Raw genomic sequence first — 23,889 nt, forward strand, 5'->3', positions numbered from 1 at the left:
AGAGTCAGAGGGCAGTATGGACTTGCATACTTGGGGGAGAAGGGCAGGGGTAGCTGAGATTTGGAAGACAGCGACATGGGTGATGGATGGCTTGTTAACAGCTAAGATGGCTGGCTAAATAGCCTGTGGCACCTCCTAAAACAGTTGAGGCATAGGCTTGAGAAAGCCTCAATGGACACAAGCAATCTGTACTAGGCCAAAGTGAACGTGAAGAAGAATATCCAGAGATGACTTAAGGGACAAAGAGGTAAGACAAATGGTTGCAACCGAAGGGGATGCAAAGACGCCTGGGTAAAGTGGACGATTAAGCCACTAAATGTGTAAGAGGAAAGAGAAGGGTGTCCCAGATATTTAAAGACAGTTCTGGTGTGCCCAGACGTATGTCATTTATTTTGTAGCCAGACACTTAAAATGTACCTATGGCTGTGATATATTTCTATATGTTACTACCATATTAAGAGAGACACTGAAATAATAGAATAGAAGCTTCAGCTGAAGCCCACAGGACCATATAAACATAGGACAACATAAAACCTGTGTTTTTGCATTTAACATGTTAAAGTTTCTATAGTAATACTCATTCTAAAGTGTCTCTATCATCACTTTGATGGTCATGAATTCTGTGGGGGGAAGCCAATATCAATGAGCCCAACAGTTTTGTGCAGTAGATTTTTAATGCTTTCATGATAAGGTATTTTGAAAGCTTTTGCTGCTTAGATGAAATAAAGATGACCTTTATGCTTTACTTTTCTCCATTCAAGGTTAACAGTGGTTCTGTGATCTATTGACAATGGCATATGCTGCCTACTGAGGAAAGGACATCCCATGGCTGTCAGTGATTAACAGTTGTATTTCACTCTCCCCAGAGCCATAATTCACTCAGAGCTTCAGCATTTGAGAATGATGGAACTTCCCTGGAAGAGATAAATTCATAAATCCTCCCCAGCCACCAAAAAATTGCCAACTCTCTAGGAGTTTCTTCACAAGTCAGGCTATAGTTTTCAGATTAATATATGCAAGTAACAGGAGAGGGGGAAAAAAACAGGTCACCAAGAGGAAAAATCAGAGCGGTAATTTAAGGCTGGTTATGGTCACTTTCCACACTCTGCTCGGTATTGTTCGCTTTGCAGAAAAAAATGTCAGACAGGTAGACATCACTTACTATCTGCAGTACCTGCATCTGGCACAGTAAATTCATTTGTAATTGTGCTGGGAAGTACATTCTGAAGCACAGGACTTCTCCCCAAAGCATCCGTATAAAAATATCACCAACCTGCCTTCAAAAGCGCTGCCTGTGGGAACAGTGTATCAGTCACATCGTTCAGTTATATCTGTTGACTTTAGCCACCAAAAGTTTTTATTCCTCATAGCTCTGTAGAACAAACTCCTGTATCAGAGAGAGAGTGGGATTGTGTTTAGGCTAATGTACCATCTACAAATGGCCCCTACGCTCCACTTGCAGAGCGTTTATTGCAGGTGACATGATAGCCGTAAATGTGCTAGCAGGGTTGGGGGGAAAGGCAGCAGAGGGGTCTGTACGCTCTCTGTCTTCTGTATGGGCAGCAAACAGACAGGGGCCTCCAAAGGGAGAGGCAGAAACCTGAATGATGCTCCTATTTAGATTCCATCCTTGGAGGCATTTGTCCCCTACTCCTCCCCATGGCTGAAGTCGAGAGGGACTGGTTTACTCACTTGGCCACTAACAGGTCCATCTTCCCATTTTACTTTACATTTTGAGTGAAAAATATTTATAATTTTGCAGGAATTTTGGCTATGGCCTAATTTAGCAAAGCTTAAATACTGCTTTGAGTACTTTCTCCAAAATTTGGTGCGTATCCAAATCCGACTGAACGTCGGTGAAATCTCCATAGCTTCTGAGGATGCAAAATAGGACTGGAAACCACTGAAAAAGACTGTTCTGCTTCTATTCCTGGCCCGCTATATAGCAAGTGATAGCACCTCACGTTATTCCAGTGCTGGAGCAGAGCAAATATCAAATTCTTAGAGAACTGTTAGTTAACCCATCCTTGAAAGCAGTACTGCATTTCTTCTCTCTGGGTCCTCATGGTAGGTTGCTTCCACTTTTTGATTATCTCAACTGTATTTGCCATTATGTAGATGACAGACACACCAGGACCATCCCATGCAGACTAACAAACCGTGTCACAGGTACATATTCATCTGCCAGTGTTCAGTAAAAGAATGATTAGGATAAAGGGCATCTGGAAATACTGAGGCTAGAAGATAGAGCAAGGATAAGCTTTCCAGTCAGATCATAAAACATGATCCCAAACGACTTATCTAACATACACGTCTCAGACAAAAAAGATCTGCACAGAAATGTCCGAAGTCATGCGTGACATAATTAAACTAATTAGCAGAAAAGCGCACAAAACTTCCAACCTGATTATTCTGAATAGCAAGAAAGCTCAGGACATCTCAGTCTGGTCATAAAAACACATTAGATCACAAGTGGAAAAAGGGGACCCAATCCTGACAGTCTGTTGGCTGAATAGAGGCTCTATGCAAAGACTCTACTCAGCCTCTTGATTTGTAGCTAAAATACGTGGGGGAAATCAGTGAAAAGAATAGAGGTGACGTTAATCAATATTACATTCAGCTTTTATTTGGGAAGGGGAAAGGAGGGGAGAAAGATAAAGAATTTCTATTTCTACGTTCTCAGATTGATCCCTCTGTCTTCATGCATATTTTGTTTGTGTTCATATATATGAAACTTTTCGTATTGCATTTTCCATCTTCTTTCCTCTGCCTTTAGCTAAATGTTGTGCAGCTCTTTGCTTTTTTGAGCAGTCATTAAGACAACGTATAAGAGGCAACGTCCTAGGTAAATAGCATGTACGTCACCTGGTTAGTTATGTGGGCACTGCACAAAGGACAACGCACTGTGCACTCAAAATCAAGCCAAGCATCTGGAAAAGAAGGGGCTTTGCTTTTCATCTATATGCAAACCTTAGTAGAAAGGCTGCAACTGCGATGGGACAGGTGTAGAATGTATTGCTAGTGTCAGAGAGTGATTGAAAAATGTGACAGCTTCCAGGGCATGAATCGTAGCAGGAGATCTTAGGCTCCTTGAGCTGTGGTGCAGCACTTGGCACAATGCAGAGCTGTTCGGTTTCTGTCCAGCAGAGGGATTCATTACTCACTCCAAGTCATCCTGTCTCTGAGCTAGCTTGTGTAAAGTGCACAAACATTTTGCATTAGCTTGGTCCAGGCTTTCAAGGCTCTTACAAGAACTAACATTAGATATACCTCACAAAACCACAGTATTCTGCAGGCAAAGCTGGTTGAATACCTCGAATGATACATATTCTTAGTGTTAAAATAGGAGTTTCTCCTAAATCAAAGCTTTTCTTAGCTTCTGTAAGGAAAAATGAAAATGAAAGTTAGACCTGTGGGCACCCAAATCACTTTTCCTCTTCCTGGCACCTGTGGTGGGTGCCCTGGGTCTGAACCGCACTCAGCTCCTCCACCACAACCTCCACTGCTTTCCCTTTCCCTCACGGACAGCCTCCATTTCTCACTGTATTCCCTAAGCCTTCCTCGTACCATTCTACCATTGCCTCGCCACTGTGGATGCTGAAAGGAGGGACAATACGGAGGGATGGGAAGAGTCCTGTGGTCAGTGGAGAGAGCAAAGTGAACATCATAAATTTAGGAAGCTCTGCCTCTGCTTCCAGAAGGAGAACAACCCCCCAGGGGCATGATGTATGGTGGGGACAGAGCTATCACTCCTGAGGCTCTAACATCCACAAAGAGATTGATAGCAACATTTGTATGTTTCCAAATGAATTATTTTTCAAGTTTTATTTCCATAAGCAAACAAAACAACTGTTATGGAGACTTTTTAGCCTGATTCTTGACAGAAACAGATGTTGCAATATTGGAATTTCCCATGGGACAGATATTCCAGGATTTGTTCCATTTTAACAGGAATAGAAAATAAAACTGAGTTGATATATGGTTTTCTTCTTTATAGCTGTTGCAGAGGCAGGTGGCTGGAGGGTGTTCTAGACAGATGTTGCACACTACCGCTGTGATTGTGAGACCAAATAGTATGAATCTTTTAATTAGTTTCTAAATCTGTTCCTGTATTCAATGTGAGGGAAATCAGTTACTTTGTGGATCTGTCCCATCACATGACAGATAGTTTTGCTTTGGGTAAGCTGAGGCACCAGCTTCAAAGAGGACATCTTCCATAACAGAACATCTTCCATTTCGTAACCAATAAATATGACTTGCTCTGAAAAGCTTCCTAGAGGCCCTTGGAATATACCTCTCCATGTCACCAATAAGCTTAATTAGGGTTACACAGAAGAGATGAAATGGTAGGAGCAAGGAAAAAATTTCTAATTTGAAGGGTCTTCCTGATCAGATCCTCAAGAACTTTCTATGAGTAGAAGAATGGGACTCGGCTTCTATGGCTAGGCTCCCTCTGCTTCCCTAAGAACATGGAGTGCTTCTGAACTGAAATCACATAAGGAGGGGTAGAGGACAAGTTTCAACCTCGTACAGGAATATATAGCTTCAGTAACTCATGCACATGATGCTCAGCAAACACATTAATCCAGTCTTAAAAGAGATATGAGGGGAGGGGGCCAGTACACTTTGAGGAGATTGATTCAATGATGACTACCAAAGCTGGACATTTTTTAGGAGAGGACAGATAGACCAGAGTTTGTCAGTCTTCTTAACTCAACAAGCCACAGCCTGCATATATCTGAGAGTCACAAGATTCATACCAGACATTTCTGAGGGCTGATGAGGAGGGGAGGCAGGGGATGGTCAAGGTTCCCCCCAAATAACTCCTTTGCCTTATTGAAAGCCAGGTGTGCTGGGCACATATCTGGCTCCCAGGGTGATGGGGCAGTGCTCACTTCTTCCTACGTTCCACTATAGGATCACTCAGAACCCTGTATCTCACCACAACTCGACTGCTTGTCTCAGGACCTAATCCTGCTATGCCAGTGACTCTCAAACTATTTGTGAGCCCATGGAGCTATGAGGTCACAGCTTGGCCACTGTGAGCTAAAGCGCTATCCTGGCCATGCTCATACTAAATGCAAGTTCCCAGACATTTTAACAACATCCTGGCCTTCTCACTGTGACCTAGTGGCATCTGAGGGGGGACCAGAAAGAATGAAGGAAACTACACAAGCCCAAATGGGCACACTGAAAGTACTGAGACAGGAAAACAGCCTTACTAAGACTTTGCCCATTATTACGTTCAACAGCTGAACAACGTCAAGTGACCTTGAATAGATAGCTATAGAATAGTAATGAACAGGGGATTATGCTTAGCCATCATCGCTACAAGGTGATATGGATTTTGCAAGGAAGGTATAGCACTTTGTGTGAGGTAGGCATCACTAGAAAAAATTTATATTACAATTCCACATGTTAGAGCCACATAAACTTAGTGTTAGATGTGTTAATCAAACAGCAGTCCTTGCCTGATTCCCTGTGCTGTTCCTTGTATTCTTCAACTTTTTCAAGACAGCCCAGGTATATAATGAGGACATAGCTTTGATTCCATTCACTTGTAACCTCTAGCTCAGGCACCGCTCAGTGATGAGCTAAATCTTTCTCCACAATAGGGTAGCAACAGGAGCAAGAGTTATATACCAACGAAATAAGGCTGCTCAGGAGAAGGGACACCTTTTTGTTTGGAGATGCAATGGTAAAATCCAACAAGCTTTGCACTTTCTAGATAAAATGTATCCTTTAAAGATGTCAATATGAAAGTTCAGATAACTCTTTTGAAAGAAATTTGTATTAATATTTGTATTAATATTTGTATTAATATTTTTTTTTATTCTGAAGCGAAAACATCAACTAGCTTTCGCATGAAGTTTTGTGTCATTGTACTACTTCCAGCAGTATTTCACCTCTGCCCTCCAGAGTGCTATTCCTTTCACTCTACCTGGATAACCAACATATTCATAAACCCCAATGAAACCGTTTATAAACACCTGTGCTGCCACATAATGGAATATGCAGAACATTCTAGGAGAAAACCCAAACGGAAGCTGCTTAAGAACAACTAAATAAAAGGATTTACTCTGAAAAACACTCCAGCTCTAGCATAATTAGCTAATTAAACCACAGTCAATATAATTATCTACTATGAGAGAGCCTGGATGGGGAAAACAAAGTGAAAAGGTGAAACAAACAACTATATTATGTTTCAGCAGAAACAAAAATAATAGCTAAACCCTCAGACACTTCCATTAGTAAGAGTTTGTATGGCACAAGTTCTAGCCACCTCTGAATCCCACTCCAGCCTAGTGTGGTACAAAGATGTGGTACTGAGCCCCTGGAATGGGACTGTTAGATTCCCTCAGGCTTTTGGTAGCGCTCCTCACAGACATGAATCCCGCTCCCAGTGTTTATACTACCCTTCATTCTCCTTGCAAACACTCCTTCACCTCCAAAAGAGCTGAGCGTCCCCTGAGAAATAAGATAGAACGTAATCTACTAGACATATATATAGTCCTCAGTGTGCCTCATCTCCCTAAGCAAATGACACAGTTGCTAAGTTTCTGTCTAAAGGTACTTCCATACCGTTCAAGCAGAGACATCACAGCATTGCTAGTGTCACTGAGGATGCAAGGGGGTTGTTGCCCTGCTCTGCCTCTGCCTTCCCCTTGGTGAGCAGCCTCGGTGACAACAGCCACCCAAGGTGGCTTTAGGTGCTGGGCAAGAGGTGCCCAGGGTTCGTTGACAGTGGCTATTCCTCCTTCCACCCACTAACAGAGCAGGGGTACTGTCAACATGGCACCCAAGACAACAACCAGAAGAGGCTGCAAGGAACAAGGGATGGAGGAGAAAAGCAGGGGCACCCTTGGCTCCCTTCTCTGCTGCAGTGCCACTGAACACCTGGCTCTCTTCCAGGTGTGAAAGGGGAGAAATGTGGGGAGGCAAACTGGTTTCAACCCAGCTACCTTCATTTTTCCTCCCCTGTCCCATGCACTCCCAAGCCATTGCCCTCTATGCACGGTGGAGGGAAGACCAGGCACTGAGCTCATGACCCATCCTGGCCTCAGAGTACCCAAGATGCAATTCTGCCTATACACGCTCAGATTAGCAAGATTCAAGCTCACTTGGATGCTGCCATCCCAACTCTGCTTGCAGTGCAATGTCTTGGGAGGTTCACAGCATTGTGATTGTCGCAATATATCTTTCTTAGTCTGGAACCAGCTTCAGGAGAAGAGAAGTAGGCTTCCCCCTCCCTCTCCGCACCAGCAGAAGGACTGATTCATCAAGCCTGACTCTTTGGGGCAATCTGCCAGGCGACAGAGCTGCTGGTGGAGTGCCTCTGTGCTGTCATCTGCCCATATGTCTGTCGGGCAGCTACTGCCCGTGCAGTCCCCACACTAAGAAGAATTCAGAGCATGTTTTGGAATATCTACATTTGAACTGATTCCACAATCCAAGCTGATTAAACAAATAAATAAATAATAATAAGAAGAAAGGTTTTGGGTTGACAAACAGCTCTTTTATTTGTTTTCTTGTCAAAATGAAATAAATTGTGAGGTAATAAATACATTACAAAATTTAAATCTGGGGAAATTCCAAATAACACACAGGAGAAAGAGGGAGGGAGGACAGATGGGCAAATTCAGCACAAGTTCACACCTAGTGCTGGCTGACTCAAACGGCTCATCTCTGCAGATAAACTAATCTGTAAACCAGTAGCAGCTGAGCAGAGGAGAGATTATGGTATGGCCTTACTGAGTTGCATATAGGAACGTTCAGGCTACCTTAACTCACAGCTGTAACCCCTAATGGATAAAAGCCCTTTCCCATCTGAGGATCCCAGGCGAGGTATTTCTTTCTCTTGCCTGGTGTCCCATGTAGCCTACTTTGTTGTCAAAGCACACAGCTGATTTTGTTTCCACTCTGCAAAGCACTCAGCCAAAGGCTGAAGCCAAATCCCATTTCCTTTCTGGGCAACGTCACTTTGTGGGATTCTTGTCAAGAGCTCTGGGATCTAGTATAATTGCACCGTGACTCTAATGATATCCGTAGGGCTCTTACAATAGTGTAGAATTTGCCTGCTGTCTGGACTTCTTTTTCTCCATCTGCAAAAATTGGAACATTTCATTTTAAGCATGGACATTTCTCAATTGCATTATATTTTCAAGGTTTCTTTAGATCCCAATATCAGTCTGTTATCCTCAAATAGGATTGGAGGCCCTTTGTCCTTTGCTGTATTACAAATTATTCTTCCCTGTACTACCCTCTTATTAAACTGTAAAACATGATACATTTAGAGGAAAGGGTAACATGACAATGGAATAACCTGTATCATATTTTCAAAGATATCATTACCTCACATTTTCTTTCTTCACCCAATGGTGAAACTTTGAGCTACATTTTGACTGTGCCCTTTTAAGAAAAAAAAGAACAAATGACTTCCTTGTAGTACAAGCTTTCGTTGAAGACCTACAACTACTCAGAACTTACACGGAATATGAACCTGATTTCTGGACTGCCTCAAGTTTTAAGCTTCTCAGCTTGTATGAAATCCTCCTCCTTCACTCTTCCCTGATCAGAGCATTAGCACAAAGGCTACTCACCAGCACCATCTTAATTAAACAACAAAATAGGTTTAAACGAGAAATAAATGTTGCATTCACCTTGTACTGATCCCTGAAAAAAAGTTTCCTCACTCTGAGTGCATATATTTTGTTCAAAAAGTCTGCCTATCTGACAAATGCAAAAATAACCAGGCTTATAAAAACTAAATCTAATAAAGACTTATTATACCATTTAATTGGTCTAGTGTGTTCTCTTCCTTTACTTTTACAGTGCTGTGTCTATTCCAGTTGTAAACTTTTCAAATGATGAATTTTAAGTCATTTCTCCAAGGAAATAAACTGTCTCATTGCTATCATATGTTACGGTTAACTAGCACAATCACTGTACAGAAAGGCATTGTCTTTTTATAAATAAGCTGAACATGCAAGCTGAAAGTCTGGTACGCAAGAGGTAGGGTATACTGGGAAATTCAGAACAAGGAATTATACAGGTAAGTCTGCAGCTAAGACAGTAAATTAAGGCACCTGGCTTTGGCTGTGTTTGTAACTTTGGGCTACTCTTTCCCCTCTGCCATCCTCCTTGTCCATTCTTTCTCCTGGGCGTCTGTGGGCTCAAGAGCAAAGACATTTTCTTCCGTTTAACCTCTAGGCTGGTCAGAGGCAAGCTGCTTCCATTTGGGCTGCTGCATTAGGCACACGCTCAACATTACAAACTAATAAGCTCTGAAGATATCTGGTCAGGTAGATATAGGCTAAGGATGCTCAATAACATGCCCCTCAGCTCTTCAGGGTACAAGCTCACTGAAGAAAGGCATGTCTCTTATTTAGGTTTGTCTAGTGTCTACTGCCATAAGCATCTGATAGGGTCCTGTAATTAATTATACCCAAGATAGGGAGGATAGCCCTTTGGTTAAGAGGCAGCCTTCTGTTGGCTGGCAGACACCATTTAGTGTTTTGATTTATGTGGGGAGTGTTATGACTACTCACAACATTTTATCTCTATTTCACTTTTTCATGAAATCTGTATATTGTTTCTTATGTTCCTTCCTTCTAAGTAAAACTCACATGGACTGCATGTGGCATCTGCTCTTCATTATCAATGATGAAACAGCAGAATGCTGCTCCTCTTTTTCTGCTTTTTGTTTGCTTGGAAGCCCATCCTCACTTGGAGGGTCAGTGTTCCCCTCTTGGAAAAAAGATGGCACCACAAGGCAGTGACTGTAACTGCTTAGCTCTGCACAGTCCCATTTCCAAGCTTTTCCTTGGGGGCAGAGGATAGGGGCCAAAATCTTGTCTGCCGCATTACTCTCACCAGGGGACTAAACTAAAAGCATTTGGTGACAGATAGTCAACAAGTCTCTCGGAAACAAGTATTTTTGAACATCGTTCAAGAATATAGTACTCGGGCTACTTTCTCATTGTCACAGTGGCAGTGAAGATGCTTCTGATCCCGTTTGTTTTCACTCTTTCCTGTGCTTCCTGTCCTTGTAAATTTTCTCTTTTGTGCAGAGCGGCTCTACACGCTTCAGACTCTCCTGGAGCTTTATTTGGTTATCCTTTTGTGAGCTTCATGGAAAGCTGAGAAATCCCTGTCATCATCAGACTCCATTGTTTTCACTGCATCTTTTCCTATTCTGAGGTAGAAGATGTGAGGAACAGAGGCAGTGCCTGTGACAGTCTAATGAATGCTAGATATCTTTGTCTCTCTCATGGGTTTGATAGATAAAGTATTCCTACCCAAAAAGTTATGCGTACGGTCTTCCACGGTCCTGCGAACAATGCCATCAGTCAGAAGTCAACTGATCAGTGCCTGAGACACAGTAAAAGGAATCTGCTGCAGGAAGAGCAGGTGAAGCCTTCTCTGAAGGAGTACCTCCCCTAAACTGGTCATTTTTAGTTGTCCTCCTCCAAGTCCTTAGGATCTTGGAAATCAAAGAGAAAGACAGCTTTGAAAGGGGTAAAAAGTCTTCCTGTGGTTTAAGAGGGGAGCCATGCAGGTAGTGGGTCAGACAGTTCAGGATGCAGGAGCTGCCAAGGCACCCTGTCTTGCCTAGCCCACTGCCTGGATCCTGCATGTGAGTGAGTGGGAACAGAGTTAAACAAAATAATCTTGACCTGGAAAGGCAAATTTTAGGAATACAATATGCTTTTAAGCTTTTACTTTCTTGTCTTTAACTCTCTTGCAAAATACTTGTGGATAAAAATAAACCATCCTCTTCTTTGAGCAGGAAGGGCTCTGCTACTGCTTTTACTAGTGGGTCACCAGTCTTGAAGGAGATTTCTTAATCTGACCAGCAGCAGATTACCTGGGTTTCTGGTGACCCAGTTAAAGTGTAGGGTGAAATGAGGGGAGGGAGGAAGTTCACAGATGTAGATTTAGAAAGGCTAGGGAGCCGTCACCACACTCTGTCATTACTGGTGGTTTTTCCATGACTCATAAAATTGACCTAGGTGTCTGTAGCTGTGATCCAAGTCCAGGAAGGAATTAGAGTGGTGAATCTCTGGCATCACCTGAAGAAGTGAAACTCAGACATCAAGTGGAGCATCCTGCGTGCCTAAATACAACTTACGTATATAGAGCATGGAGAAAATCAAGCCTCATGGTTTGCACTGTTGACCCCTTTGAGAAGAGGCCACACTTCTGCTAAACATGGAACATGCTGCCTCTTACAATGAAACCTCTAACCAAGACTGGCACTATTGAAGATGTCTTCTCGACTTCAAGTGGATTTATAACACACAGTTCACAACAGTAATAGCACAGAGAATGCTGTATTTTCCCCAAATAATGACATAAGAGGGGAAATGATCACCTTTGAAATGTAATGAAGGGCCTTATCAGAAATGCTCTAAAAGCTAATACAGCGCTACTCCCAGCTGTGATTCTGTAGGCAGTGTTGTTTCTTCCACTGGTTTACCAAATTACCTAGGGCAAGCTTATTTACCCTCCTTCTTCCTCCATCTGCCTCTCTAGAGAATTACGATAAGCTCTAAAACACAAGGTTTTCAGGCTGAATCAAAGCTCGTCAGAGCCAAAGGTGGTTACTCTTTTATTTTCTGTGGGCTTTAAGTCAAGCCTTCAGCAAGCATTTAGTTAGTTAACACTTGTAACTATTAGAATCACAGAGTGGTTGAGGTTGGAAGGGACCTCTGGAGATCATCTAGTCCAACCTCCCTGCTCAAGCAGGGTCACCTAGAGCATGTTGCCCAGGATCGCACGCAGACCGATTTTGAATATCTCCAGGGAAGGAGACTCCACTACCTCTCTGGGCAACCTGTTCCAGTGGTCTGTCACCCTCACAGTGAAGAAGTTTTTCCTCAGGTTCAGACTGAACTTCCTGTGCTTCAGTTTGTGCCCGTTGCCTCTTGCCCTGTCACTGGGCACCACGGAGAAGAGACTGGCCTCATCCTCTTGACACCCCCCCCCTTCAGATACTTATGCACGTTGATGAGATCAGATTAGAGCTAACTATTATTACTTTACATGACTCTGAATGACATGAGAAATTGTTACTATTAAGCGGTCAGCATTTGGCAACAATTTTTACACAGAGCAGCACATGAACTGCTATAAACTTGTCCTGGATTTAAAATAGGAAGGATAGTGGCAACTGTGCAGCTGTGTACTGGCTTGTTAATATTCATGAATGGTATGAACCTGAATATGTTAAAACTTTTCATTTAGACATCAAAATGTTGACTCACCCGGAGATTAATCAAAACATTGTTTTAATAGTTCATTTTGGCATCAAATGTGTAACTCTCTGTTGCAATGATGGGCGGGGACAGCTCCTGGCACTTGGGTTCAGAGCAGCTAACAGAGGGGATGCGACAGATGTTATGGACAACCATTAGCTCATCCTGAATTCCCCTCAAGTAAAAATGCTGAGCCTTTGATGAACTAAATAAATAATTAGCAGCATAGATAAAATGGGAGTACTGCTCTCTTATACTGGAAACCAGTTCTGATTCCTTTTCCACCTGTGCAGCACCCCAGACTGTGGTGGGCTTATTTCTGAGAAATATGACAGGTGCTGAGATGAGAATCAGCCTCTTTGCCTTTATATTTAGCTCCTGAGGCAGTGCTCAGGGGTAGAGCTGTAACATACAGATTCTCCATATACCTCACTAAACGTTAGTAGACAGTTGTTAAACTTTAAAGGAAATGGGAACGCTGCGAAGCCAGAGGAAGGTGCTGTCCTGCCAGTCCTTGCGGCTTGGAGTCTTTCCTTCCTCTTCTCAACTCATTTCTGAAGGGTACCACTGCAGCAGCAGCACGTTCAGTCTGGGGGTAACTGTTTTGCGGGAAGCAGTAACATAAGCTGCCGTTCATGTATGCTCACATGCTTCTTATACTCATATAAAGAGAAAAGTCTTCTGTGAAGTTAAATGGCCATTTAGTATTTTGACTTTCTGTGGTGGTTACCAAGCAAGAAAATAGTGGTCTACGTAGTGTTTCCATGGTTGGCATCTGCTCATGATGGACTGGACTGCCTCTGACCAAAGGTTTTCGTATCAGCTCTTGTATGAGCGTAGCATAATGCTGACAGTTTGTCACAGCAGTCTAGGACCACTTTAGTGACAATCAAAACTAGAAGTCTTTTCTTTAAATCTTGCTTAATTTTGTACATCCACTACACTATCTGGCAATCCATGTAATTTTTGCCATTTCCACTGTATTTTCTTTTCTATTCCTCAAAGACTTCCTGTAGAAGCAGAGAGATTAAAAAAAAAAGCAAAACAAAGCAAATAAAAATCCTACCCCTGTACTTCTTCTGGCAAGGAAGAGGAAAAGAAAAGGCTTATATGAAAATTATTTCAGCAGAGGCAACCAAACCCCCTCAGTCCCAGAAAACATGCTTTTGTGAAGCAGCTTCTTCATTATGTCTGAGGCCCTTCAACAAACTTGCAAATGCTGAGGATCCCCTAGAAGGAAAAGCACTCCACTGCTACAAACTACTCTCAGGTGACCTCAAGCTCACCTGACCAAATGTCCGTCTCAGACTTTCTCCTGTCCTGCTTATAGGAATTGTGCTTTTCTTTAGGAATGTGACTTCACATTTTTATTTTTATACAGTTACTATCTCGACCTGTCAAACAGAAATGATTAATTCATGATGATTAAAGTCTTTATATGAAAGTCTTCTACCAATGGTTGTTTTATCCAGTGTTTAAAAATAAAAACGCTTTCACCAAATCAAGGCTTGTATCCTGGATACAGTGTAATTGGAATGGCTGAGATTCACCTGCTGAGGCTGAGGACTGGTTTTCACACCAGCCATGAGCCACAGAGGACAGTTTAATGCCTAACAGAGTTTGACACAGGTTTGGAACTGAAGAAAAACATAAGAGTGGAAGGCATTCACCAACGTATCTTCATCTATATGGATCCACTCTCCAAATCATGAGTGAGGATACATGATCAGGCCTTTCAGAAGAAATTAATCCTCTATCTTTTCTAAAATTACCAAAGCTATCTACCTCTAACTAGAGCAAGTAAGAGAAAATAATGTAATCACGTTTATTTATCCCGCCACGCTGTGGAAGCTGACGTTCAGTTAGTTACACCCTACCTTGTTAAAAGTAGCCGTAAGTGCGAATGTTATTCCTTTTTTCAAAAAATACTTTTGCACTATCATCTGACTGCCAAAATGCAGCTAATACTTAACTGAGAGGTGACCGGATAGCAGTGGTTGGTGGAGTGATCTCTGTTCAGCCAGTCTGTAAAGCACTGGCAGTGAAAGGAGCTGTGTAAATCATTATTATATTGTTTAAGTAATCAAATCCATGGCATTATTGTTTAAATAGGCTGGAGATGTGGAGCCATTTATTCATATTTTAATGTTTAAACTACCTGCTCCATAAAATATATATGGAAAAAAAAAGCTTTCAGAGATATATAAAATATATTTTTTCCAGTGCTGAATTTATAAGTTAGGGAGAACATAGTGCTACAGTAACTCTTAATTTGTAGAGTTGTTTTTTATCACCCTTAGTATGAAATACTGCAAAATAAAACAGGCCTAAATCTTTCATAAATCTAATGGCTGTATCACACTTCAGATGCACGTTTTTAAGTGGCTGCATTATTGCTTTAATTCAAAATACAGCCAGCAGGCTCAGTGTGAGCAGGAAAGTTCTACAGACCACTCTCAGGTTTATTCATCTTTTGAAATTGTGGTGAATTTCTATATTATATGAACGCCTGATGGCCAAAACTGAGATGTGGTCCCACACCATGCAGGGTGCGCTACACATAGGAAAGTCTCTGTCCCCAGATGCCTTACTTGAATTCAAGTGTTACAGTTATGTAATGCTCTATCTTAATCATTCATGACTATCCCTGTTCCTGCAGACCACACAGTGACTTCAAAGGCACAGTCTCCCTATTCATCTATGTGGGCTCCTGTTTCTGCAGTATTTTCTCATGTTTTTATCCCTGTGAGGTAAGGCAGTGCTGTCACCCCCAAGTTACACATGGGAAACTTAGGCCCAAAGAGACTAAAATTCTTTCCTTTTGCGTCTCCTCCTGCGCCTCCTCCCATGCCCCTGGCCCCGCGGCTCCTCCCTTCCCTAAACGTGCCTACTCAGCAGCTAGCCAGCTGGTGGTGGCTCTGGGGCACAGAGGCTTGCTCTTGCCCACTGCGGAGCCGGCAGGAACCGGTGGGAACCAGAGTGTCATGGAGGAAGAAAGTTCAAAGGAAACAGCAACACAAATCAGAAAAGGGAAAAAATACAAAATAAGAAAAAAAATCCAAGTAAAGTAGTCAAAAAAAAGAAAGAAAGAAAGAAAACAAGCTTGAAGAAGTCTACCTAAGGAGAGGAGTTCTAGTTCTCGTTCCAGGTGAAACAGAGTAATTCTCTTGACAGCAGGATTACCAAAAGCAGCCCAAGGACACATCCGAGAGAGAAAGAGCTCATTGGGACCATGCATGGAACAGTAAAGCAATGGTGTCACCTGCCAGCCTGTCTGACAGCAAGAGCTGCAGCACAAGATCCCTGCTGCAGCACACTTTCTGTAGAAGCGCAGGTCCAGACACAAAAGACAAACTCTGTGCTGTCACCAAAGAGGCAGCATTCCTTCCGCCAGTAACGTGGTAAACATAAGATACGGCACGTTGTCTCTGAGCACCCGCACGTTATTTCTTCCATGCCAAAATTAACGACAGTAGTTGTCATTGCAAGCTGACATAGACTGAGATGTCTCTTGGAGGCATTTGCACAAGCTATCACTCCCTTCCCTCCAGCTTCTCCCTCTAGGAAGCCATGTAGAGCAAAATTCTGATCCAGACCTGTGATCATCAGATCACTATCAGAAACATGCATCCTGCATCCACTAAAACTGATAAAATCCTGCTGTTAGCTTCAGCAATGGCCCTGAGACAACAAAGGCAAGGGAAGATCAGATGACGGAAACAGTGCTCCTTCCATTAACCCTAGTAATGATGGCATTGGTATGTCAATATATACCAATATATTGGTATATATGTCAGTTTGTTACACCATTTCAGCTCAGGGAAATCAGACAAGCTGATAGGAAACATCTATCACTGTTTCCCAGACCTCTGAATTTTTGTGGGGCCATTGCACCCCATTGCGATCTCCTTCACACCACCTACAGCTCATGTGAGAGGAATCCCACAGCTGGGATGTAAGCAGGAATGGGACTGGTGTCACACGTAATGATCAGGAGACATACCATTAACAAAAGGTTGTGTGTCGGGGAAGGACTGCTGTTCTCGCTGTTTCACTATGAGCACAATGTTCATGAAAAAGTTGAGCAGAGAAGGCAGCAAACTTTTGTTTTCTCTGCATGCAACATTTCTTATGAGCAAAGCAGGATTCCTTCTAACTGAGCACAGCCAGTGTGCCTCAGTCCAGGCATACCAGCGTATCTTAACGTATACCAAGTGCCCGTCGTTTCAGTAGCTAAGCAGTATCCCAGCCCGTTTAGCACATACACTGCATTTTATAGTGCAAAGCAGTGCAGGAATTCTGTTCCCTTAGGTTTATCTACATGCTCATTGCAGTGACATGGATCTGACCAATTAAAGCAAAACAGCTTTAGTTAATTAACTCTAAGGGACTGAGTGGTTCCCTGGCTGAAAGTCCTAAGAGCTGGCTTTGATGCATGTGAGCGCCACTGATTAACTCTCAGACATCGGACAATTCACTTCATCATCCTATGCTTCACTTTTCCCTGGTGCAAAATGTGGGGAAACAAAATTTGTTTTCTTTTGTGAAGTGCTTTTGAGAGCTGTGAATGAAAAGAGCTACATATCGTCAACGAAGCCTCACAAAGTGCCTATGGGAAAATTATGTAAATAGCAGTGTCCTCGTTGTACTTCTGGAAAAATGAGACACTAAGTAAAGTAAAGTTGCCAAAGCCCCACTGAGAGGAGGTAGAGGGGACAGGATAAGAATTTAGGGTTGCCTGAGACCTCAGCTGGCACTTGTTCCCCCAGAGGAGGCTGGCAAAGCAGCATCTTCCTCTTTCTCATTTCTGCTCACAGTACCTAGTTTTCACTCCACCCAGCTGCTAGATTGTATGCCCTCTCTTTTGTGTTGTTTGTCGTATTTACCCTGGCCATCCTACCCTCAATATCCAATTACTTGTAACACCCGACAGCCTCCACAAGTTTCTATTTCCAGTTGCAGGAATATTCCTGTTCACTGGGCCATATTCACTATATGGCGTCATATGACTATGCGCACCCTTCAAAGTACTTTTCTTCAGACTTCTACTGGGCTCAGGATCTTAAATTCTGTTGAGTTTTTGCCAAGAGCTTTGCCTCAGGAAAAATTGGCAGTAGCATGTTTCCATTCACCCTGTTCCTCATATTCTACTATTACTTAGTTTTATCTTATTCTTTCATTCTACTTGACTCCACATAATTGTGAGTCCCAAGGCTAACGCACCACTATCACAGTACATTAGCCAGAGCAAGGCAAATAATTTTAACCTGCTAATTGATCTGATTATTTCAACATATTTTTATAATTGAGCAATGGAAATGAATAAATAGAACTGAATTTTCTCAGATTTATTCAGTATTTAAACAAATATCCTTAAAAAAAATCTCTGTACGTGCTTCTCAATAGTCTTTTGGCAAAGATTGACAAAGTTTGGAGTAGCTAAATAAATCACTTTATTATTTCTGCTCTTCAACTAACTGAATTACAAGTATTTCTGGCACAAAATTTTGGCCATGTCAGCTTAACATTCAGTTCTAAAAACAGCTTTAAATTAGATTTCACTGTATGAGAAAGTGAGTGAAAAATGTTAAATGAGCATTCACCATGCCTTGTTTTTGACTTAGTCAGGGTTGAGAAAGCTACGATAAGGTGAAGAAAAAAATGGAAACGTCTGTTCTGGGGGCTGGAGGGTGAGTACTGTGACTTTCAAACACCTCAGCTCTCATTGCAGGCAATAGGGGAAGGGTACAGTAGTTCGCAGGCCGGCAGATAGTAACCACAAGGCTGTCATGGAAAGCCATGTATTTGATTGTGCTTTAGCCAGGATTTCATGCTTAAAGTAGAGTTAAAATGCAAACCCCAGTATTCCTCCACCAGATTTGTTTTTTCTTCACTGGCCTCAAGATGTTTGCAGCACTATGGGGGTTTATGTGTTTGGTTCTATTCTGACCTGAGATTCTGGCTTCTGTTGGTAGTTCATGTGTATCCAAAGATAGACTTTAGCTCAATATGTCTAATATTGCTGTCTCTGCAATAAGAAAGCAGGAAGGAGTAGCTTCTAGGGATTCATCATTAGCATGAACCTAGTACATCAGTCATTTTTCCAAGACAGAAGAAAAAAGCAATAACACTATATTTTCCTGTTCCGTTAAGTAGTTTCCTACTCATATTTAATCCTTAAAATTTATTACTTCTTTCTTTTTCATGAGTTAGTCTCGCTGCAGAATGATTCTTATTTTACATCAACAAAAGTCAAAAAAGTTGTAGAACTGGAGGAACATAATGAATATTCAGAGCTTGCTTTTGAAATTATTTGTCTCTTCTTGCATTTAATATGGTATAAAGCATTAAATGCTCCAACGTTGTCAGCAATCAGAGTTGTGTAAAACTGATGATAGTGAAGTAAGAAACAAGCTCTTTCATATAAATGAAATAGATGAAAGATCTCGTGCTAAAAACCCTGAATCTTGAACCACAGAATAATTACAGCCTGTGTTATGGGTAGACAGCACAGACTTCCTCCTACGTTGCTTCCTCTCTCAATAGCATCTTTCAATCCCACCTACAGGAGGAGGAAATGGGAACTTCTAACTTCTAGACTGTCAAGTTTTGCTTACTTTGTTAAGCTTAGTAAGGAAGGTATCATCAACTGCGGTAGTAATTTTTTTCTAAATGAGAAATCTTAACAAAGATAGTTGATGATAGAGAATGCATACTACATAGAATTGTAATGTATGACTCGAAACAGACAGAAAAGCGATGGACAGACCAACATCAACTGACAGACTGACAGATGTAACACAAATTTATCAAACAACTGTAATTTTTTAGTAAAGTCCCCTTAGTTCAAATTCAAATCAATAACTAAAAGGGAAGGACTTAATATGCTACTTTGTTCTCTCTGCCGTCATCAGAGGACAAACCAGCCATTGCATTTACCTGTAGATCAGGACTTCATCATCCGAGCAATTATATTGCAGCTGATACATTTTTACCCGAGGGGCCGACTTGCTCACTGTCCACTTGACCAAAGCTGAGGTAGTTGTCACATCTGACACCAAGACAGCCCTTTCTGGTGGACCTTTTGTTTCCCCTCGATTAGACTTGCTGGAGCTGGTGATGTCCGAGAGCCTGGATTTTGGTGGGGCTGCTCGGCTTGTGCCATTGCTGAGGTGAGGGAGTTGAACAATTGAGAGCTCAATCGTTGCAGTTGACTCTCCAGCAGCGTTGGCTGCTATGCATGTGAAAGTCCCGTAATCCTTGGACGTGGTGATGAGGATATCTAAGGTGCCATTGTCATAGACAGCTGTCCTTGAGGAATTCCCAATGAGACGGTCATCAGGGGCCACCCAGTGAATGACGGGGATGGGATCCCCAATGGCTTTGCATTTCAGTGTGGCAGTTTGCCCTTCTAAAACCAGCAACTTGTGAGTATGTTGAGTAATAAGAGGTGGCTCACAAACAAATTCTTCTTCCCGTATGTACCAGAAGTATCTTCCCTTTAGACCCGGAGGAGAAGCACAAGTTTCCATATCATCGTCTCTGTCAAGTCGCCTTAACCACAATAGCTCGCAGTTGCAGTGCAGTGGATTGCCCCCAAAGCTGAGAGACAAAGGTGGCAAAAACGGGGTAGCGGCTAATGGAATTACTTGAGACCTGGCAAATATAGGATCGGGGGGAAGCTTCTGAAGTCTGTTGGATGTTAGATCCAACCTAGCCAATTTCTGAAGATCTGCAAACGTCCCCTCTGTAATATAATCTATCAGGTTATGATCCAAACTGAGCTGGTGCAAGTTTATCATCTTCCTTATAGATTCCCAGGGAATGCTTCGGAGGTTGTTGTAGGAAAGGTCTAAGTCTTCCAATGTCAGCAAGAAATCTTCAAAGGCTTCATCAGAGATGCTGCTTAGCTGGTTGTTGTTTAAAATCAAATGCTGAAGGTTGATTAAACCTCTCAAAATATCCTCTCCAATGTCAGGCAGCCTGTTGCTGTCCAAGTGTAAAGACCGAAGGCTCTCTAAGTCAGTGAAAGAGTAGGGCTGTATGTAACTTATGGTGTTTCTGGACAAAGTGAGGTCAACAAGTCCAGACATATTGGCAAAATCCTGTCGGCTGATATTGATAATAAAATTTCCCCCAAGGCGGAGTTCGACAGTCCTTCGGTCAATGTCTAGTGGTACAAATAGGAGACCCTTAGAGGGACACAAAGTCCCCAGTGACTCAGATAGGTTCTGACAGACACAATATTTGGGACAAGCGTTGACTGTGATAGCCATTCCAAACACCAGGATGCTGCAGAGCAATTTTTCCATGGTAAATCATGCAACAGTACCTGCAGGAAATGAAAAGAGTTACAAGCGATATTAGCAGTTATGATATAGCTACCGTTCCTCCTGATCTAGGTAACATCTACGTCCAGAAAAACTTCCCAGTGCATCCTCTCAGGACTCTTACCTAAAGCATCCATCATTCTGGGATGGGAAGATTAAATGTTATAGCAACTTTTCCCCACATAATACACTTCTTTCTTTAAAAAGATGTGATTTTGGTTCCAAATTTTAATGAGATAGGAATTCTTTGCACTTATGCCTGGTAATAAGTTCTTGTAACTACCTATTCTCTAGTTACCATTTTATAATTTTACATCGGGTATCTGGAAGATGACAAATCCTGCCATCAGAGTGCATGGCTTACTTAAAACCCTGCATTTGGAATAGTGCCTGCTTCTTTGAGGGTAAAAGCTGCCTTACAGTAATTACATATTGCTGCATAATAATGTGGAATTAATCTTAGGGTTCAAAGAGCTGATTTTATGGACAAAAATAACTGCATATCTACCCTTCAGTAATGTGCTTGGTAATGACCGTATAATTATCTGACCAGTCCTAGGGCAAGTCAGTTCACTTGCCCACCCATAATGAAATTCATGAGAGGAAGCATAGGAAGCAGAAATCACTTGCACAATCATCACCTGGATTTATGCTGTGCTCAGCTACCCTATTGGAAAGATGACATTGTCTAGCTCCAAACAGAAGACATGTGGGGGGAAACCCGTGCTGCTTTTGGCTTCTGGCAAGCCTTCCAACACCCTCTAGTTCTTATGCTGCAGTCCTTCCTGTTGCAGTGACAGCTGAGCTCTCCTCCGCATCCATGGGCTTCCATCACATCCTGCTCACTTCTCTTTGCCCTATTACCCCATGTTTTTCTCAACTCTCACATGCTTTTTCAGCTTGAGCTGCAAGGAGTGTGTCCTTGGAGAATAAACAAAATATATTTACAGGCTGATTCAGAGAGACAGCTGTGTCTGGAAGAACTTGCAACCCTGCCTCAGGGGCGGGACCATCCTCTCACATCGTTTTGCTGGCCTTCCTCCTAGACACACAGGACATAGGTAAACCTGCTTTCTTCCCGTCTCTCCCTCGCCTAGGCCCTTCTTTTGGTGAGGACTGAGAAATGGCAGATCGTTCATTTCTACCCCTCGTTCTCTCTCTGAGGCAAGGGACAGGTAGACAAAGAGCTACAGTTTTGGGACAAAGAGCTACAGTTTTACCTAGACTCTTCTGCCAAGATAGTGTGGTTTACTCTATTCCTCTCACTTGTGGCAGAACCTACAGACACAATTCAGGCTATAATTTCTGGCACAACCATTTTCACTCTGTTTAACTTGCATCACTCCTGCCACATAACATTGCATCACTGTTCTTAACACTTGGTATACATCCTATCCCTTCTTAATCACGCAGGTGATCATACGCTCAGTGGTTTTTGGCAATACTGCTTCAGGAGCGTCATTGCACAAGAAGAAATGAGACGCCTTCGTGCTTCATCTGTTTCCCTTACAGTGGCACTCTTCCAAGACACCAGAGCTGAGTTGCCTGAGGATAGGACCCAGAGGATGGCTCTTGGTGTGCACATACAATAGTTCTTCATACCCCCACAGCTTGCTACCATTTCTGCTGAGTAACAACTCTCCATCCACTGCTGAGTAACCACTATCCATCTGCTACACTATCCGTTGTAAAGGAGCTTGTAATGCAGTTCTCATGCTAAGATGTGAGGTTGCAATAAAGCCATACGTATGTTGTGGATGGTAGAGAGTCATTGTTGTTTAAATTTATTCTGGAGGAAGTTAGTGCTGTACATGTGACAGGATATAAACAGTATCTTATAAATAGCTCCAGTAATTAGCATTATGAGGCCGCTCAAACTTCAACAAACATATGACATAAGAAACACATTTCATGAAAAAGTTACCATGCAATTATTTACACTTCAGCACACAGCTGAAATGACAGTTGCTCAGATGTTTTATAATAATTAAAAGAAAATATAAAGGTTAGTTATTAATCCCCCAGCAATACACATCAAGGACGAAACGAAATCTATCACCTTAGTAAGATCTTTTTAACTCTTTAAATAGAGCTTGCTCCAGTTTTCTGTTAAAGGAATGAAAATGAGGGCATCTGTGTCTGGGGCTCTGGCCCAAAGGTCGCTGGTTCCTCTTGTGTGTAAGGTGGTTTTGTATCCTCCCTATAAAGCGTGTAACACAACTGAGAAAGAAGGAACTATAGAAATGCAAGATGTTGACTGCTGAACTATATATAGTATGTTTTTTATGGCAAGGTTTTCTGAATGTTGACATGCTAGTAAATATATAGCATTATTACTATTCTATAGGAGAAGAAAGGATTGAAGCATCTGTGCTGAATTCTGCAAACAAGATGAAAGTGAGATAGTTTTTAAAAAGATGCCTTGAGAAGAGTAATCTTACCTTAGATAGTAAATAGAAGGCTACTGGATAAAACATTTGGAGACTAACAACTGTTATTGATGCAAATCTGTGGCATACTTAGCAAAGTGCTGTATGTATCCCTTACATTATTATCAATTGGTGGTTTACTAACAGGCAATTGGATTTTTGAATCTTAATTATATTTGCATTCTGAAGCTTTAATTTAGTGTATTACCCTACCAGCTGAAATGATAAACAAAAAGCAGCTAAAAAGGGGGAGAAATAGAGACAGTTAATTAGTAATAAGCCCTTTCACAGCTTCTCCCTCATCTACATTCCCACCCTCTGAATATCTATTCAAAAATGTGAATGCACACTTACGAGAGCAGTGTCTTCTTTAAGTGTCCCAATTCTCTAACCACATTTTTTCCGGATGCTGTTAAATATCACAGTGCTTTGGGGAGACAGTTGACTCTAAGCATCAGTGAAAAGCATTTGTAAAAAAAATGGGGGGAGGAACAGAAGTTAATTACAGAAAATAGGCACTGCAACACAGAGAAGAGGCTGTGAAGCAGGAGACTAAATGGCAAAGTAAACCCTGATGGGGAAACCATCTGTGGGCAGCTTGAAAGCTCATCATCTGCCTGTGTGCGCTTGCCTGTGTGTGTGAAGAAGGCACAGAGAGAGCGCTACATGCTTTCTACCAGCAGGAGGACAGATCAGTAACATCTTTGATAGGATGGAAATATGGCAGCTGTCATTCCGATTGTTGAACACGTGTGAAAGTATTAATGTAAATATTGTTTATCTGCTGTGGAAATCTCCAGCCGTTGTGATCTGTTGCCAGCATCGGTATTTCAAGCTTCTGAGCCTGGAACCATAACTTGCTCTGTAACGTAG

The 23,889-nt window shown here is 42.1% G+C and overlaps 1 protein-coding gene across 1 annotated transcript in view; it reads right to left on the reverse strand.

Annotated features, from left to right (window-relative positions):
- The window catches only part of LRFN2 (leucine rich repeat and fibronectin type III domain containing 2), a 41,574-nt gene extending 21,005 nt beyond the window's left edge, over positions 1–20,569 (reverse strand). Inside the window, exon 1 of the mRNA XM_009669122.2 lies at positions 19,197–20,569. Coding sequence (XP_009667417.2) covers positions 19,197–20,569 — 1,373 coding nt within the window. The remainder of the gene's footprint in view (positions 1–19,196) is intronic.
- Between the last annotated feature and the right edge of the window lie 3,320 nt (positions 20,570–23,889).

This window comes from Struthio camelus, chromosome 3, assembly GCF_040807025.1.
Source record: "Struthio camelus isolate bStrCam1 chromosome 3, bStrCam1.hap1, whole genome shotgun sequence".
Classification (NCBI taxonomy): domain Eukaryota; kingdom Metazoa; phylum Chordata; class Aves; order Struthioniformes; family Struthionidae; genus Struthio; species Struthio camelus.